We start from the raw sequence: 19303 nt of genomic DNA on the forward strand, positions 1-19303 counted from the left end.
TCTTTCACACCAACACTTGATACCCACCTTCCACAGTGGACACTCGAGCACGTCAGACAGACCCACGGGCTTTTGTTTGACCGGCACACTACAAAAGACAGAAAAAGAAAAAAGTGTCAAGGCTCTGCTATTACACTTACATAACCCACCTGGAGAGCACAGGTACACAGAGCAGCAGTCTGCTCATCAGCCCACACCGCAACCAGCAGACTGACTGCAGCGCTGTTGCTAAGGCCCTCAGCCCTCTCTTCGGCCTGTTACAGCCCAATCAAGTTTTACATTTGTTGTATGCATTCCATCTGTGTGAGGTCGACTTCATTTCTGTGTTGCATTTCCAAATATCAGAAGCCCAAGTTGTAAAAACATCGGGAATGCTTAAAACATTTATTTTCATTTGTAATAAGGCAGCTCACTCAGCACGGAAGAAGAATAAAAGCAGAGCTCTTCACTTCTGTTTCACAAAGCCTGTTACACAAGAAGTCACTCACACAGATGAGAGCCTGGCAACGCGCTCAGCAGCACACAGATTAAGTACCCGTGTCATACATGAAGATACATGCCATTCCTGCAATAATTATTCCCCTGTTGCATGCTGGTAAAGGCCCCGTCCATAAGGACATTGTCCTCTCAATCACACACACATAGCTGAATGCTTAAAAAGTAGCACAGTGCTGTGCTCTGCAAATCAGACATGAGAATATCACCGTGCCGACATCTAAGTTTTTAGCTAGGTCTTCTAAGTCCAGAAAAGTGAAATCAACTTTGAAGGTCTGGGTAAGAAGCAGGAGATGCTAAAAAGGGACTGAACACCATCCCAGGGTGGAGACACACAAACTGCACACACACCCCAGCTCCCACCCCAACCCAACAGAGACGTCTCTGCAATTCACATTAACAGCAAAACAACCACAGAAAGCCATCCGTGCAGGCAGGACGCAGAGAAACAACAAGGGAGCTCAGCAGTTCCACCACTCAACTCAAGTACAAACATTGGCATGTGCCATTAACGCAGTATTTACAGACATATCACTGCACTTCTAAATATTCAGTAATGTGATGAAGAAGGGAAAAGGACAGGTGCACTTCTGTGGGGGCGAAAAGCAGCAATAAAAAGATAGCTTTGATTTTCCCAAAAATACAAGAGGGTGAAATACCACCTGATTTTTCTACACATGGTAAGTAACTGCCAGTCAAGGGTCATGGAGGGGGAGAAGAGCAGCTAGTCACCGCCTTAGGTACTTAAAAGAGCTAATATACTTTTCCATCATTAGATCTTGCCCCTTTTATTTAAAAATCAGATAAAAAAAACAAAACACACTAATACTGCTTCTTGGAGAATTACCTTCTAGTTTGTACTTTTTATGACAAACAGTTGTATTTTAATTCATGGACCCAACCCATGGAATAAGGGTTGTATAACGTCACGGGGAATAAAAAGCACAACCATTTCTGCATGCTGTGCAACAGCAGTGCTTCCCCATCAGTGCCCCTTGGAGCAGTGCTTTCAGCCCTTCAGTGAGGGCTGGAAGTTCCCTCAATTGCTGCAATTACTGTACTTGGGAAATACATTTGCTCACACTGTCTCTGCTGTTGCTGGATTTTCAGCAATGAATTCTCCCCTTTCTCAAGCTGATGGCTCCCACAGCCATGATGGCAGCCTTGCAGTGGATGGCACAGTGCCAGGCAGAGCAGTTCTGCCCTACTCTTCAGGTGTAAGAGGAAGAAGTTTGTCAAAATTGACCAAAAGGTTGATTTGGAAAACCCAAATTTTACCCTGGCAAACAAGTGAAAACAAAGGGGAGACCACGGCCATCATCAGAACAAAACAGGCAAAATGGATCACTGGTCTGACTTGATACTACTTCATTTCCCTGAATTACAGAAACTGGAAGGTAAAACATTAACCAGAAGGAAACAAAGACAAAAGCATTCACGCACTTAAACAGAGATATGGTATCAAACAGTTGCTTAAGTGCTGCATGAAAAACCAACCAATTAAAAACCCCACTTCCACCACCATACATTTGCCTTGCCAGAAGCACGAAGCAGCCCTCCCAGGGTGGGAGTTCCAGCAGAGATCTCCCACCTGTTAACTAACATCCCTGCTGTCACTGTGTCATCCTCTGTGGGTGGGACAGGTTCCCAACCTGTAAGCCCAGGAACCAGGATGCAAACTATTCTTCATCTCCTCTACATACCAGACCATTGCAATTGCACATTCAGGTGCTGTAAGCACTCACACTGTGTGCATAGGAGTGCTGAGCTACACTGAGAGGGCTCCTCCTGCAGCGCTCACACCACAGTGCACGCTCCACACGAGGCCTGCAAACAAGTCAGCAAGCTGCACGATGCCAAAGAATATTGTTTTCCACCCTTTACATCAGAAAATAGGGAAAAAATGCTTCACTTGTTTGCTTCAGCTTTCAGGAGGAACTTTGCTCCAATTGCATCACATTAGAACTGTGTAGTTTATCTTCTGCACAAACATCTCCTCCCACAAAGAACTCAACGTGGAAGTGACTCCCACTGAGATGAAACACAGCAGTATTGCATTTCTGACCTGCAGCTGCTCTGTTCCACGGGGATTTCTGTTCCAAGTTGTGTAACTCCTTTTTGAAGGTTTCTGAGACCGCGTTCTGCATTTCTGAGGCTGGCTCAGACACCTGCCCTCCCAGCCTGGCTTTCTAGGTACTCCTCACTCCAGACTCTGAAGCAGTCACAGTCCATCACTTGCTGTTAAGTTAGGCTGCAATTAGCCTTAATCATTAGCGAGGGCTCCACTGAGACAGGTACAACAGAACCGACAGCAGGACAGGAACTGCCCAGAGCTGCTTGTAATCTAAACTAGGCTTTACCTGTACAGAAAGCATGGGTTATTCCTTGTAGTGCTAACATGAAGGCATGTGGCTTCAGTGTAACAAACTCCTCCATTCAGAGCACATTCCACCGCTCTGGAACATCACCCTTCAAACAGACTAATTAAAACCAGGAGGAGGGCTGCACTTCGCTAGCAGCCTTCAATTTGATGTTAAGTTTTGTCCAACACACACCTTAACTACATAAAAACCCACCTGTGTTTGTGACACCCTATTCAGTACCATATGAGCTAGGGCACCCCAGTGGCTTTCTAAACTGGAACTGCCATGGCCACGTGCAGCGGTTCTCAGCTGCACCGCTCAGCTGTGCTTTCAAGCAGTCCAAGTGGTAAGGCAAAGGTGGCCCTGACATGCCAAGAGGGAAAGGAGAACACATCTGCAATGCCACAGGGTTGTCCAAAGCACTGTGCTGTCTGCCGCTGTACATTAATATTGGGCCATTCAAAGGGCAAAAACACTTCTTTCTCACGTAACAGGAAGTGCAAATATCATCTTTTATGGAATGATCCAAACGAAATGTGAATACTCCTCTGCCATACAGCCCACGAAGCCCTCTGTAAATGAAGAGCACTGATCCATCCCAAGAGAGAGAACAGTCAAACACCACGACATGCAGACTGCGTCGCACACAACTGCAGAACGCTCCTCCCTGTCCCTTCAGCTTTCACTTCCCGTGAACCACCCTGACAAACAACGTTCACTGAGTTACATCATGCAGAACGGCTGTGATACAGCCAACCACTCACACAGGGCCCCCACCCATCTTACCCCCACATGACCCAAACGTGTACTCCTGAGCCCTGACGGCCTTTTCTCCTTGCAGAAAACAGACTCTGAGCACAGCCATGTGACACGGAAGGCTCCTGGCAAACCCTCTATTCCTGCAGAACAGAGCTGCAGTTTTCCAATGCAGGAAAGCTGCAGGTACGCAGAAGTGTACAAGCAACCTTGGAAGCTAACAGTGCTGTTTAACAGCACGTGGCATCATTCAGAAGCTGGCAAAAGGAGGAAGCAGGATGAAGAGGAGGGGGGCAGGAAGCAGTTTCTGCAGGGCAGTGTCCCCAGAGCACAGCCCACTGCTCTGCCATGGCCACAGCAAAACTGACCCAATGCAACTGCAGAAGCACACTGGTACCCCAGCTTTAATACTGTCCTTATCATATCGCTATGGAAAAGGCCACAAAACATCAGCACCATCAGAGCAGTATTCTGCTCCTCAAGAGCATAAATGGAAATTAGAGTCATAACTATTTCCAATGCTGCGTTCTTTACTAAAATGGCCTGGCCTTTGTCCTCAAAAGGAGTGGTACCAACACTACCATCTTCCTGTTATAACCACATGGTTAAATTACACCAGCATAATGGCTTGCACAGAAACAGCTTCTGCCTCAGTGGCCTTCCTCCGGTTCTGCGTTTGTTGACATAACAGCTCAGCTATACTGATAAAAGCTGGACTGGAAGGGCACTGCTCCCACAGCCAGTATCTGCACCAGCAGCAATATTTACATGGCTGTGGTTGCCCCGGTATACCGATATCACGCGATGCAAACTGTCCCACAAACAAGCACTTGGTCACACACACGTACGCCTGCTATACACACACAGCAACAGGCTGTATGTGTGTTTGTGTAGACATACACGTGCATCCAGCCCCAAAAATGTATGTGACAATGCTTTTCAGCATTCCAGAAACTCAGACTTGTTTTTCCTCTCCCACACTTAAAACCATTCTGCCTAACAACCCCTCCCTGCCCCAATTACCATTTTGTACCGAGGCATTATTATTCAGTCTTGCTCCAAAAAGATGCTGACCAATACTGCAAAAAGAGCTGAGCAGCTCGTATTGAAATACCTAACAGCCCAGGCACTGTGTGTCACCTCACCTGCAGACCAAGGTGAGATACCCTAAAACTCAGCCCTCCACACACAGCTTTTAGGGTGACTTGCCAAAGCAGCTCTGAATTAACTACCTAAAACTTCCCAAATGCAACACACACCAAGTATTGGGCGTCTGAGTGGGGGAACTGTGAGAACCGGTATTCTGAGTACAACTGCTCCAGTCATCAGTCCATGGGAAACCCCAAGGAGACAGCATGACGGCTGATCATACAATTACTCATGTTGGAAAAGATCTTAAAGATCGAGTCCAACCACGACCTAACCATACTACCCGACTCTAACCACCCCCTCTCACTTGGGCTGCCATTGTAAAAAGGCTCTGCCCACCCCTTGCTTTGCAATGCCCTCTGGATGCAGACAGAGTGGGTACAACAACTGAGTGTGATTCTTTCTGCACCATCTCCATTTGTTCACACAAGATGTGAATGCTTCAGGTTTAATACGCTCACCTCCTGCCTCCAGTCTACCCGTAAGCACAGCAGCAACCCTGCTACTTCCTCCTGCTGCCGACAGAGCTCGGTATGAGTAAGCACTAAGCAGTTACTCTGCAGTCCAGAGAAAACGTGTGGGAGAGCCTTTCCCCAATGCAGCAAGTGCAGCTCTAACCCAGGCTGCAGTCCGTGGCGAGGAGCACAAATGCATTCTACAATCCAGATCCTCCAGATGAAACATCCAGTCACTATGATTGAGACTGGAACTGAGGGGGTTCCACTTAAAATGCACATGAGAGCCACGTGCACTCTTGCTCTCCGACCCACAAACTCTGTAACCCACCACAAATGCAACAGAACAGCCTCTCAGGGCAAAAAGCAGCAGCCCTGCTCATCACAGAACATCAGTCAAGACTGCAGCTGAGCTGGGTATGTGCACCATCAGGCTCTTTGGCACTGACACAAGTCACACATCAGACAAAGCAAAAAAGCCTTCAAAAATACAGGTGTCCTCCGAGGTAAGCCAGTATCTTCCCAAGGAGCATAATACCCACAATGGATACTTCCATACAAGTTATTACCAAATACTTTAACTCTTTTTTTTTTGTTGTGTTCCCATTTTCTGACTTAGCAATCTTCAAAAAGGAAATTGTACTCCAAAGGGTGACTGGTACAAGCACAGATGCAAGGTTACCATCTGACACCAGTACCTCTTTACCTACAAGGAAGGCAAACAAGCATCTGCAGTAAGCACGTGTTAGCAGAACTGTAAGGCAAGCCCTGCACCGAGATGCACAGAAGCATGCTGAGGCCCAGCAGAACGCCAGCACTACTGCCTGACCTCCATGCAGGCTCCAGAACCCAAACACCAAGCGTTAAATGACCGTGGTGGCTGTTTGCATGGGGGGCTGGGGAGGGCCAAGCTGTACAGATCTGGAAGTACCTACTCCACATACTAAGAATTGTAGGCTAGCTGCTTCCAAACAAGCAACTGTGATGAAAACCAAGTGACTGAAACAGGAAGATGCTACAGGAGTGTTTTTCCACCCTCTGTGTAGATTAATGCTGCCTTCTAGACAGAAAAAGCAGGAAAAGAAAAGAACATGACAGGCTTTGAATACAGGCAGTGTGTACTACTCCTTAGTTACAGGCCAGACGTTTCACTGTTTAGGTTTTAAAGAGTATTCCCACTTGTTATCAAACCTAACTTCACGTGAGAAGTTGAGAAATGGACTGAACTCGTTCAAAACTATTGATATTAGAAAAATACATTTCCTGCTTAAAAATCCTCTAGGTGAAGTTCACTTGATGTGACACTATCGACTGCTTTAGGAAAATGGCATTCTATTGAAAATGAAATCAAACAGAAGGGAAGATCATTATTAATTAGATTACTGAAATGCTGCTTCTAAGTCAGCCAGCGCCCAGAACTAGAGGAAAATCTATGAAAATACTAAATGCAATTACATTAAGCCAACCTAAGAGAATTTACAAGGAAGTGAGGCTCCTGGCAGGCACTGCTGACAACCCAGGCATGCTAACCATCCTTTCAGCACGGCATAGCCTTCCAAAGAGATGTGCAAGGACGTCGTAACTACGTCAAGTCTAAGCCTACCTGAAATCACATCCAAAAGTAAAAGAATTCCAACAGACTCCAGAGATGATAAAAAGTTGCTGGCCTTACCTTGCAGCTATGGAAAAATTAGCAAACAATTCTTCTGCCACGATCTTTCAGCCAAAGCCAGAAAGATTGAGTATTTAGCAAGAAAGCACATAACTCATCTTGTGATAGCTTCAACTTATGGAATCTGCTGCTATTTGTGCTCATGCATAACAATAAATGTGGCATTTCCTCCCCTCCTCGCTGAACAAAAGCATTGCTCAGTCCTAAGTAAGGCATTCCACAGATGGTTACAAGGGACCACTGCTACAACGGTAAAACACTTTTAATTGGAACGTACTAAACAAGACGTGGCTCAGAACATAGGAATATGAGTAGGTAAAGCACTTTTCATAGAACAAGCAGGTCACTGAGGAGTTCACCACACTTCTAACACCGAGCAATGTCTGTCAGTGCAACGTGATCAGCTCCAGCTGCATTTCATTCACCTCCCACATACATTACCCTCAACCATGAGGGCCTACAGTTCAGCATTTTCACTGTGCTATTAGAATTCCACACTGCAGATCTTGCCGTTTGGTAACCGCATGCTTTTTGTTGGCCTCTAACTCAGTGCTGGAGCAGCAGATGGGTGGGAAAGGCAAACTTTGTGCACTCAATCCGTGCAAACAGTCGCACCAGTTCCCGAGGAAGTGGTTAAACAAGCTCAAGGAGAAAGGCTTCAGATCATGTACAGAATCGAGACACAGAGCATGCTGTGCTTCCTCTGTTACAGAGAAGGAAAAAGGTCACTTAACACTGCCGATCAGACCCAATTATTTAGTCTGTAATGCAAAAGTACATGCCTAGCAATTTTTAATGCACCGACTACTTTGATAGTTAGTGTTCACATTTAAATACAGACACACATACATACACTTACAGGTATGAAAATTAAACACTAGCCTTCACAGCAAAACAGATATTGTTCTACATTAGAGCAGTAACATGCAAAAAAAAAGTGATTCAATCTTAATGTTGGAGCAAGACAGAAATGAATTACACTCATTCTCAGACAGCTGCCAGAAAAAGCACAGCAAAGCCAGAAGTGTAATGTAATTTTCAAACCCTTAAGGAAAAGAATCTTCTTGAATCAGTCAGCAATCAATCTCAGGCCAAACGAGTCAAGCTGGGAGCAGGAGGGGAAAAAGGGGAGACAGCAAGAAGGCCTCTTGCTTTCCTTCGCTAATCTAGTTATGAATTTACTCTTTTGTAGCACTTGCACTTAATTCCTATTTCCCCCATGCTCTGCGAAAGACTCATTTCTAACCATCCCTTAGAGGGGAAAAATGCCCACTGGGCAGGATATTACCAACTGAAAACTTTACGAACCAAACACAGGCAAATAAATCCAAACGGGCCATAGCAGTTCTGAAAACACGTGCCTGTATTCTGACGTGGACTCATTGCACTCAGACTGAACTCTAAATGGTGCACACAACCCAGCTTAAATAAATCAATACTCGGCCATTTGGCTCTGATGAGGACCCACCCTCAAGCCCAGCACCTCACTGCTCCCAAGTGAAACAGCTGTCTGCTGCAACACTGTGAGGGGGAAAAGCCCAACGTTGGGAAGAATTATCTTACATGGGCAGGCTGTGTGTGGTTAGTGGGACTGGATTCAAGCGTGTAATCAAATCCGTCAAAGGCATTTCATAGCTACATTTTCAAGATCCAAAACCAAACAAGTATTCTGAAGGAGCGTTGCTTTGGCATACCAGCAGAGGTTGCTGAACGTGAAGTACATTTACCATGTCAGCTACACTTCAGAAAGCCCTCTTATAATCAAGGAAACGGAGGGCAAAAGTTTACATGGCCCCAGTAACAAGGATACCATAAGGCAGTATTTGACCTGACATTACTCAGATTCACTCCACAAGAACAACTGTTTCCTCTGACAATCCCAAAATACCTATCAGAAAAGCCTTAGCTAGTTTTCCAAGTTTCTGAAGCAGCTGCACTTCCTAACCTGCACAGACTGCCATCATTTCGCAGGGCCTTTAAGCGCTCTTCAGCTACCCGAAGGGTATTTATTACCAACAAAACAGAAAGCGATGCAGGAACAGGTTACTAAAAGCAGCACAGACCAAGTGAGAAATGGCTCAAAGCTTTATTTCCCTCCAAACAAGGTCTGAAACTTTCACTACAAACCTCAGGCACAGATGCAACAACAAAAAATTCACTATTCTATTGGCCTCAGCACCTTACAGCCCTATGCCTGACTGTAAGAAAAATGGAGCAACAATAATGCACTGCGTTTGGATTTTTGTTTGGTTTTCTCTTTGCTGTTTGCATTTTTAATTTGCTTTAACCATCTGCACACCTTGAAGGGATTAGGACAGGCAGGTGAATGTGATTGTCCTGATTACACTTAAGTTCAAATCTCACCACAGCTGGTTTATCTGCAGCTAAGGCAAGAGCACACCAGGCTCAGTGCAGTCCGTCCTGCCCTCTCTATCCCGCTTCCAGAGCACCCTGTCTCCTCACCACGATGGTGCACTTGGAAGAGTTGATTTGGAATCCTGAGGAGTAAAATCTGTCCTTCAAAATTTAGCACCAAGATCCTCATGAAGATTAGACCCAGTTTCTAAACAAAGGCAATGGATTAGATGTTTGGCTACTGCCTTTCTCTGCAGCAGTCTCTTTCATCAGCTAACATTCAAGTTCTGATTGTGATTTTGTTGAGCAGAATAAAATAAACTTTTCAAAAGAAAGCCTAGAAGACATTAAGCATCATCAATTCACATTGATTTTTGACTCAAATTTGCTTTTAGAACAGCCAAGTATTTGAAATCAAACACTCCTCTTTTCATGCTGGAGAGGAAAATGAGGTCTAGCCTACAAGACTGGAATCAAGGCTCTGACCCCACCTCAATAAACATAAATCTTCCTAAAAAAAAACTTGTTCCAAAGCACCACTTCTGTCACACAGATTACGATAGCTGTTGCCCCATACATAAGCAACAGATTCAAATGGGAACAAAAACATTCACAGTGTTAATGAAAACAAGACCGAGTCTAAAACAATGCAAGCCAAAGCTAATAAGCTTTACTTGAAAACAGTCAGGGAATGAGCTTAAGGAGATCTAACAGCCTATAAAGTCTGAAAAATAACTAAGAAGCATTCCTGCATTGCGTTAACGTGAAGAAATGGATGAAAGACTATTCAACCTCAGAAGGTGACTGAATAAAAGAGGTAAAAAAAATATCCAATCCGGTCTTTTCCAGATCAAACTCATTTTCCAGAGAAAGAAAGAATGAGAAATCACCTTCATACACAGACCATTACGTCCATAAGCTTACCCCGAGTCTGCGTGCTGCTGACTGAAAATAACTGGTCATAGGAACAAAGGTCTGCCTACCCCTTCCATGTTCAGCAAGTTCTCTTTCTTCCCATCTTCTGCTAAGAATGGAAGGGAAGAGGAAACGAGAATCTCGAGTAACAAAAAGGAAAAAGACAACTCACAGAGATGGAGAAAAAGCACTAACAAGGAGCTGGAATGAAAAGGGAACCCGAGATAGCTGAAGCCTGCATACCTGTGCTTTTGTGGTGCTTTTCTTGTGGCCCTGATAACAACAGTCCAGCAGCCTGGCAGAACGCCCCTTCCCACCCCAACACAAAGCAAGCAGTGTAACTCATGTAGCTGGAGACATCATCCAAAGACTACAACAGTGCTGGGCTCTCCTACTCAGCCCAAAATATTTGCACTCACATAAATCAAGCGTTCAGTGACACTTGGGGTAATTCTGATCTTAAAAAAAAAAAAGCCATTTTGAAAATTACCTTAAAAACAGAAAGAAGTGGTAATTCAGTATGCAGATTTCTATGATAATCACTCTGCTTCCCCTCTGCTTCCCTGTACGTGCTCCCCTCCATAGTTTTTCTAGTCCCAGTGTCATTTGCAAATGCCACAACGTGTGTTTCTGACCAACTGCGAAATTACAGCTCTCATTCAACAGAAACTGGAATGCAAGAAACAGATGTCAGGCAAGGACCTTTCGCTGCAGCAGGAAACACCACTGTGCAGCCAGAACTGCTCTTCGAGAGCTAACAAAATTACACTACTGAGAACAAAAGATATTCTGAAACACAAGTTTTAAATATACTCCAAAAGTGCGATTCTGCTGTAAAACCAATTCACTGCATCTCAGTTTCAGCAGACATAATTCTATCCATCTATCACAGTTCTTCTAAAGAAATTCTACATCAACCAACCGATGTGTTCAACTCAACCACGCAGAAAAAAGCTGACAAAATCCTTCAGACTTGCACAAGGGTGCTTAAAAGACTGCAATCGTGCTTAGGTGAGGCACAGCTCCCTGTGGTTTCACGAGCCTATGAGAAGCTGTTGGGCAACACCACATCTCAGCTGTTCCAGAGTGCTTCTCATAGCTGCATGATTTGCACAACAGCGCTGAAGGTGTGGCACATCACACCGACTGTGATGCTCCACAGCACTCTTGCCAATGCCTGCAGCTACTCTGCTTCCAGCTCCAGCATCACTCTCAGAAATGGAGGTGCCTGGAATTAGCAGACATCTGCACGCAGTATGTCACTGCACTAATTAAAAGCAATTTTCAGTTTCTGTACCATCTCTAGTCCATATATGAATTTTGGCTCCTCTTCAATGCCCAATTACAGCAGCAGCAACAGCAGCCTTGCCTCTGGATCTCCAAAAAGGTGTTCTGTGCTCTTTCGACAGCCTTAAAGCTCCCCAGAGCAAAAGCACACTGCTTTGTGTATTGCTGTGCAGAGCACCTTTGACAGGACTGAACACTCAGGAAAACAGGCCTTCCTTCAAAGAGGTGCTTAAAACTCCCTCTACACAGGGGCAACAGCAGCCCTAGAGACACTTCAAATTGAGCACAGACCATTGCTCTTTAACCTGGAGCAAAAAGATTCTCACTTGCCCAGCACACTTGCCATCAGTGCCTGCCCTTGCTGCTGTCTCAGAGCCTCCCATCATCACAGAGCCTTCTTAACAATGCTGCAGGTGTCTTCTCAGAGAACTGACTTAGGCCAAAAGAGTAATTCAGGCTGGTGCACATGCTTCTCAATTCCCTAACCTTGGTCAAGCAGGCTTCCAAATACCAGCTTCCAATGCAGCACCATTCCACAGTACCCTTATACATCCCCACAAGACTCAGAAGTGCATTCCTATTACCCTGTGAAGCACTGCTGCCATCAAGAGCATTCACAGAGGGGGGGGAAGAGGTGAATCACAGACATCTGCCACTCACTCCATGTGACAATTCCAGGCCCTCAAATCGCAATCAAGATAGTGACAAAAATAGCCCCTGTCGGTCTGCAGTGTGAACTCACCCTCCCCCTGTGGGGCAGTGCCTTGCTATCAGCGACCAGCCAGCTGTGCTTCCTGCATCGCTACCTTCACTTGTGCTCCTTTTCTGGAAAGGTCAGCAGTACCCAGAACAGGACGGGCCGTGAGGTCTGAGTCACTGTGAGACAACGCGTGATGTGTCGGATGCCGTGTAATTAATTACACACTGCACGGAGGTACCTTTAAACATTTTCCTGCAGCTGAAGCAACAACATCAACAAAGAGAATCGAGTCCACAGAACCTCGGAAAACAGCATCAAAGGCAATGGGAAACACATTACAATTTTACAAGACATTTATTTATGTCACTTGATCTAGTTGTAGGTTACCAAGTTGCAGTAAGAAGTTGCACGTATTGTGAACAGACAGAAACCAGTATCATGTATCTCTCAAAACTAATCTCACTGAAACAAGCACGGACAAGAAGCAGAGAGCACCCTATACTTTTAGGAAGCAAACCTAACAACACACAGCAGCAGCTGTAGCTCGGAAGGAACGCACTACATTTCACCAGATTAATAAGAACACAAAATTCATTTCTGAAAATAATCACTTTTGATTACATTAAGCTGACACAAGCCTGCTGTTTGCCCATTACAATGGCTGGGATTCAGCACACCTACACTCTTCTTTCCCCAGCAGTTCTCTATGCAAGCACTGTGTGACTTCTTCATTTTATGGGTTTTATTAAGCCACAGGAGGCACTCCTTGAGGTACGGCACCATTACAGACCTGCTTGGCTCCCCAGGAGCCCAGCTCCCTCCTCCTGCCCCCAGCCCTTGCCAAACCGCTGCATGTCCAGCAACCCAACCACCTCCCCCGTTCTGTTCTGGGCAAACACCTCCGGCTGACAGAGGAAATGCTGTTCTGACTGCTGACCTTCCCCCCTTGGGAACATACCCAGCAGGACCCTGTACCTGCAAACCGGCCTATTTTTGAAGCTGAGAAGCTCTATGAATAGCTGAGGATGTGTATTTAGTTCATCTACTTGAAGCTCTCTGCGGGGTGGGTCCCCACTGCCACGTGCTCCTGGATGACGCCTTTGCTCACCCAGCAGCCTGAAGACAACAGATGGAATTACCGAGTTAGGTGTCTCGCAAAGAACTTTTTCATAAAGAAACACCACAAAAAAAACAAGTTTTCCTGCACTCCTTCCTTCCTTCAAACCATTTCTGGAGATCGTTCCCCTGCAAAGCGTGCTCCCTCTGTGAAACCACAGCCGGTTCTGCCACAGGAAGCAGCAGCACCACACCTCGGCTCCAGGAAGCCGCCACCACGGGCAGCACACCTCCCACACTGCAGCACGGGTTCTGCTGGACAGACAAAGGACAGCCGCCTTTCCTTAAGAACGGGAACAGCCTTCACACATAGCTGACACGTCCCCCGGCAGTCACTGCCACCCGAAGGGCTCTGCGTGGCGCCCGCAGGCACGGCAGTGCGGTGCTGCTGCCGGGAGCGGGCCCAGCGGCCGCCACGCACGCCGGGCTGCCGAGCAGAACTGACCCCACTGCGGCTGGGACAGCCAAAAACGTACCAAAACCCAGAGCCACCTCCGCAGGCTGTCAGTACAGCCGTCCGTCCAAAAGCTGCATTTCAAACGCTGGGACGTGGAAACTTCGCAGGCGAAGCCCTCCGACAACGGCGCCGCGCGACCGCGGCCCCCCGGCACGGGACGTGCGAGGACTGATGTGTGCGTTACGGAGCGGCGAACAAAGGGCCCCGCGGGGCTCCCCGCGCTCCGCGCGCGGGACGGCCCGGCCCGCACCCAGCCCTCGTTCGGCCGCTGCTCGGCTGACGGAGGGGCGCGCGCCTCGGCACCGCGGCACTCCGCTTTCAGCCGCGCTCTGTGAAGTGCTTCCAAACCCATCTACTCAAAAAAAAAAAAAATAGAAAGTAATCTCGGGGTAACCGAAAGGCGCACCAGCAGCAAGCACCGCGCCGGGCCACGCAGCTCCCGGGGCGAACAAAAGGGCCGCGGTCCCGCATTCCTCCGCGCCCGGGGGGAGCAGGGGGGGACGCGGGACGAACGGGACCGCGGGCGCTCCGCGCATACAAAGTCCGCCGAGGGCCGCGCTCCGCCCCGCACAAAGCCGGAGCGCGGCCGCCGAACCCTCGCCCCCCGCCCGCCGGGACACGCGGCAGCCGCTCGGCCGCGTGGAAGGGATCTCCCCCGGCCCCCCCCGGCCCGCCGCCTCCTTCCCACCTCCCGCGGGGAGGGCCCTGAGCGGCGCCTCCCGCCGAGGGGTCCCGCGGTTTGGCTGGGGGGGGGGGGAGGGGGGGGGGTGTGCGGGGCGGCGGCCGCGGGGAACAAAGGAGCGGCGGTGCCCGGGAGAGGCTCTCGGTCGCCGCCCCCCGCCGCGCTCGGGCAGCCTCGGGCCGGGCCGCCTCGGGCCGGGAGCGGCGTTAGGCCGCGCAGGAGCACTCACCGCTGCAGCACCAGGAGGAGGGCGAGCCCTGCGGGAACTTGGCCGAGTCGGGCGCGATGCAGACGCTGGAGCCGAGGTGCGGGCACTCCATGGCGGCGGGGCGCGGCGGGCGGCTCCTCGCGGCTCTACGACGGCGGCGGCGCCCCGCGCACAACAGCCATCTTAGGGCCGGGCCCGCGATCCGCGCGCCGAGCTTTGCGGGCAGCCGCTTCCCGTCCGCGCCCGCCGCTCCCTCGGACCGACCCGCCCCCCGCCGGGCTTTCCGAGCAGCCGCCCCTCGGCACGCTGCGCGGCGGTGACGCGCGGCACCTGGGGCCGGCCGGGCCGCTCCGCCCCGCGCCTCTATTGCGTGTGGAGCGCTGCGTGGCTCCGTGCGGGGCGGCACCGACACACGGCGTTCCGTGTCCGATGCGGCACAGATCCGCCACCGCAACGCCTCGGCAAGAAGGGATCTTTTTAATCCCTTAATTTTTAATCTACTTAATTACCGCGACTCCTGCGAGGTGATATCGCACCTTTTCTCTTGCCCCAACCAACGTGAAATACATAGGATCGGTCTCACAGTGACAACCCCGCCGCAGTATGACTTCTGCTGCATGCACTGATTTATCTTTCAGACCAGACAGAGGTGAAAATGCACGATCCGTGGCAGCAAAGCTAATGGGCGCAGGGGACCGTGAGGAAAGAAGCCCCGAAACACGCCAGGAGCTCCACGGGCAACGCTCGGCTTTCTCTGAGACCCCCTCTTTTCGTTCTGGAAGGCTGCAAACTTCTCACAGCAAAAACAAACGTGGCTTTTGTTTAAGAGGTTTTGACTCTTCCCTTTACTGCATGTCTGTACAGCTTGCGGTACCGTGCAGAAGGAAAAACGTCCTTCGTCCCCTGCTGTGGAATTGTTAAGATGTCCATAACAGGAGCACAAAAGGACCCGCAGTTGCAGGAAGGTCAGTCCGGGCCGCACAACCGGCCCACAGCAGCGCTTCCTGCAGCGGCACACACCTGCGCTTTCACTTCCCTCCATAGGAAGGTGTCGGCTCACCAACACAGCCCCTTCCTCTTGCACTCCTAGGAGCCACAACCACAGGGCTGTGACACTTTGCTCCTCTGCATGCTAACAGCACTTTATTCTTCCTTTAATTTGCAGGCTGGCAGTGTGATCTTGCCCAAATATTTGCCTGTTCCTTGATTTTAATTGCCACATGTGTCCCAAACGTGGGGTAGCCCACATTCATCTCATGCAGGGGGGAAACTGGAATAGAAGCTCCAGGTATTATTTTCCTGTTCAGTTGGTTCGTTCAGTAAGATCCACTGAGGAAAAAGAAAACACATTTAATTTGGAACTGGGGTCCCATCTCTTTCTCCCATCCTTCCTCAGCTCAGTCCAGTGTAGATGATAGCTGAGATAACTCCTGCAGGCACGCTCGTGATGGGTGCAAATCATTACATAACAGGGACCTGTGGTGAGCGTGTTAAGTACGTTAGAAATTTCCATTTAAAATAGTATGCCATCAGCTCTACTGCAAGAGAGACACTCAATACAGTATCCTTTTGTGGGATATCTGTAATCATCCATCTGTGCTATAGGCTCCATCTAAGTTTAGAATTTGGCCCTAAATTGGTATCCTGCATACACACCTACAATTTACTGTGGGTAGTTTTGCCTGGGGGGTTCTTTAGTACTGTATTTAAGACCTTTGGTATTAAATGTTTGAAAATATTAACCCGTGTATGTACTATGATGTGGACTAAAGGTGCAATAGCAGAAGTTCACCTGTGGTCTTGGCTTCCTTCAGAATCACTGGGTGGACATCATTCAGGGGACCAAGTGAAGCAGTTGATGCCTTGAATGACTTCCTTGTTTGCTGTAGGAGTTGGAGTGAGTGGATGGCATGGAGAAGGAAGAACACTGGAGGAGTGGAATGAATGCTAAACTGAGGAACTAGAATCTCTCTTTACCAGGCAGGGAAAGGTATTTAAACCAACATTTTAAGCGGATGTGTCTGCTTAAGTTAAAAACCTAGCCTCCTTCCTGACTGCAGCTAAGGAAAAGAGGCCAGCTCTGTCCAGGGCACACATTTTGGAGTCCTCCTGTCTCTCCCAGCTAAAATTTCTGAATTAAATACAGATAGAAATAATATCCTCTCCCACAGCATGCTTCTTCTTTTCTAAGTGGTGAACTCAGCACATGCACCAAGCACTCCAAATTTAAAAGGTTCTGAGCACACAAAGCAATGAACACTCTGAGAACACCAAGTGCCTATCCAGACCTAGCAAAGGCATGCGAGAGTGTGCTTCCACCTCTGTGTATCGCATCCAAAGAGCAGGCAGTTCCCTGTGCTCCCAGAGGTGTGCAGGTGCAACATTCGGGTACAATGGTGATAACAATGTGGACAGTACAGAAACCTGCAGGGAAATGAATTATTTACTCTGTGGACGCAACTCCGAGGCAGACAGCTGGCCTGAAAAAATCAATAGAAACCATCAGGATGTGGCTAAGTAATAACACCGGGTCTCAGCTTAATAAAACCCTTAGTAGAGGCTGGCCTAGCAGCTCGGAGAGATGCATACCATCTGTGCAGTGGGCAGCAGCTTAGCTGCGTGCATCTGTGAGCTGCAGCGCTCTTAACACCACAAACACCTTTCTGGCCGCAGGCTGTGTCATTAGCAAATCTATTTCCATTTCCTGCACGTGTTCTGAAAACAAAGGTCACACACTTTTCCAGCACACCACAAGTTGCTCCCTCTACACAGTCAGTAAGGAGCTCTCCCCACAAAGCGAGGCGCCGTAGGCGAGGCGGAACGCCAAGGCCCGCAAAGCCCCGAGAGAGCGCCCGGAGCGGAAACGGGAACTCGAGGCGGGATGGGGCGCAGCCGCCGCCAGGGGGCGCCATAGCACAGCACCGCGGCGCGCTGCGGAGGAAGCGCCCCCTCCTGGCCTGCGCCCCGCGGGGTTGGCTGCCCGCCGCAGCGCTGAAGGAGCTCGCTCTTGGGCGGAGCCGCGTTCACTACAGTGCTGCTATTGAATTCGGCTGATAAGGATGGAAATGGAGCAGTTGCATTCCCTCAGACACACAGAAATGAAGGAACCGGGCCAAAGAAACTGCATACTGTCAGCAGGACCCAGGTGGGCTGGACTGTGCAGGAACAGCACAACCTATATTCCCACATACACCTGTACACGTATATGTTTCTCCAGAAGGATGCTCCTTAGAATCATAGAATCATAGAATTGCTCAGGTTGGAGAAGACCTTAAAGACTGCCAAATCCAACCACAACCTAACCATGCTACCCTAACTAACAACCCTCTGCTAAATCATGTCCCTGAGCACCACATCCAAACAACTTTTAAACACATCCGTGGATGGTGACTCAACCACCTCCCTGGGGAGCCCATTCCAGCGCTTAACCACCCATTCTGTACAGAATTGTTTCCTGATATCCAACCTAAACCTCCCCCGGCACAACTTGAGGCCATTCCCCTCGTCCTGTCACCTGTCAGCAGTGAGAAGAGACCAGCCCGGCTCTCGCTGTAAGCACCTTTCAGATATTGGAAGAGACCAATAAGGTCTCTCCTCAGCCTCCTCTTCCCCAGACTAAACAGCCCCAGTTCCTTCAGTCACTCCTTCAGAGAGAGCAGTGCAATAAACATGCAAAGAGCTGTAATACTTTTACCAGAATTCCCTTTTTTTCCCCACGTTAATGTCACATTTTCCCACACAACTCTGGAGGCATCCTATTAGCAAAGGCAATGCTTTAACTGTCACCCAGTCTTTGCCTGCACTGTCATGGCGTGGTCACACTGCAAGGTATGAACAAGGTGAATGTGATTATCCTCTATGGTATCATTATTCTCCATGGAAGACATAAAAAATGAAGCATACAAATGAACTGAACTGCTTGAAAATTCTCCACATTGCCCCTGAACGTGTTATTGGTACAGAAAGGGGCCTTTTTTTACTCATGCTTTAACCAACTGCCTGAAGGTTCTGTTCTGTCTGGCAGCTTTCAGTGCCAGCTTCGTCAATTGCCTTCCATGGTCTGTTCAATAATGCAAGTGCATCCAGCAGTATTTCACGTCACCGGCCTTTAGGCTCCCCAGCTTTTACTGTAATCGTTACATAACTTTTATATTATTTCCAAATGCATTCTTGAGAATATCACCCCGATTCTGTACTCATCTTAAGCTGCTCTGAAGATCGTCAGGCTTTATTTCATCGTATCTTAAACAAAAGAGAACACTTTCTTGTGAGGTCATTGAGTGTATTTAAAAAATACAACTCAGCTTATGCAATGCACCAGAGCACAGTGAAGTCAGAGTTCTCCCACACACCTTTTGGAAAGACAGCCCAGCCCTACCTATCCGACAGCAAAATGTGACAGCTTGGACCAGCCCATCCATTTGATTAAAGGGGGGAAAAAACTGTTTAAAAGCACTCAATTCCAGAACTTACACGTCATTGGAGCTTGAAACTAAGATGGTAATATATGGTGGGAGGGAGATATCCAGCTTGTTCTGAAATAAGAAGCCACAGAGATCTCCTATCATCAGTATTAGATACAGAATCATAGAATCAGCCTGATTTACTCACGATATACACACTATAGCAAAATGTGAATGTGCCAATGCCTCTCCAGTGCTGCAACCACAGAGCATCCATGAACTGCTGACAC

At 48.4% G+C, this 19303-nt stretch overlaps 1 protein-coding gene across 6 annotated transcripts in view; it reads right to left on the reverse strand.

The window, feature by feature from the left end:
• The window catches only part of USP3 (ubiquitin specific peptidase 3), a 79542-nt gene that overhangs the window by 22206 nt on the left and 38033 nt on the right, over positions 1–19303 (reverse strand). For 3 of the 6 annotated variants that reach the window (XM_046899243.1, XM_046899242.1, XM_015278952.4), the window contains one exon: positions 28–88. Coding sequence is in view for 2 of the 6 variants with exons in the window: in XM_025153918.3 (XP_025009686.1) it covers positions 28–88; positions 14127–14256 (191 nt within the window). In the remaining 4 variants the exon portion in view is untranslated. Of the gene's footprint in view, positions 1–27; positions 89–12189; positions 12843–14126; positions 14465–14631; positions 14817–19303 lie in introns of those variants that run through there. The other 3 variants (XM_413755.8, XM_025153918.3, XM_046899244.1) reach the window with 3 other exon arrangements.

The sequence above is a fragment of the Gallus gallus genome, chromosome 10 (genome assembly GCF_016699485.2).
Source record: "Gallus gallus isolate bGalGal1 chromosome 10, bGalGal1.mat.broiler.GRCg7b, whole genome shotgun sequence".
Classification (NCBI taxonomy): Eukaryota; Metazoa; Chordata; class Aves; order Galliformes; family Phasianidae; genus Gallus; species Gallus gallus.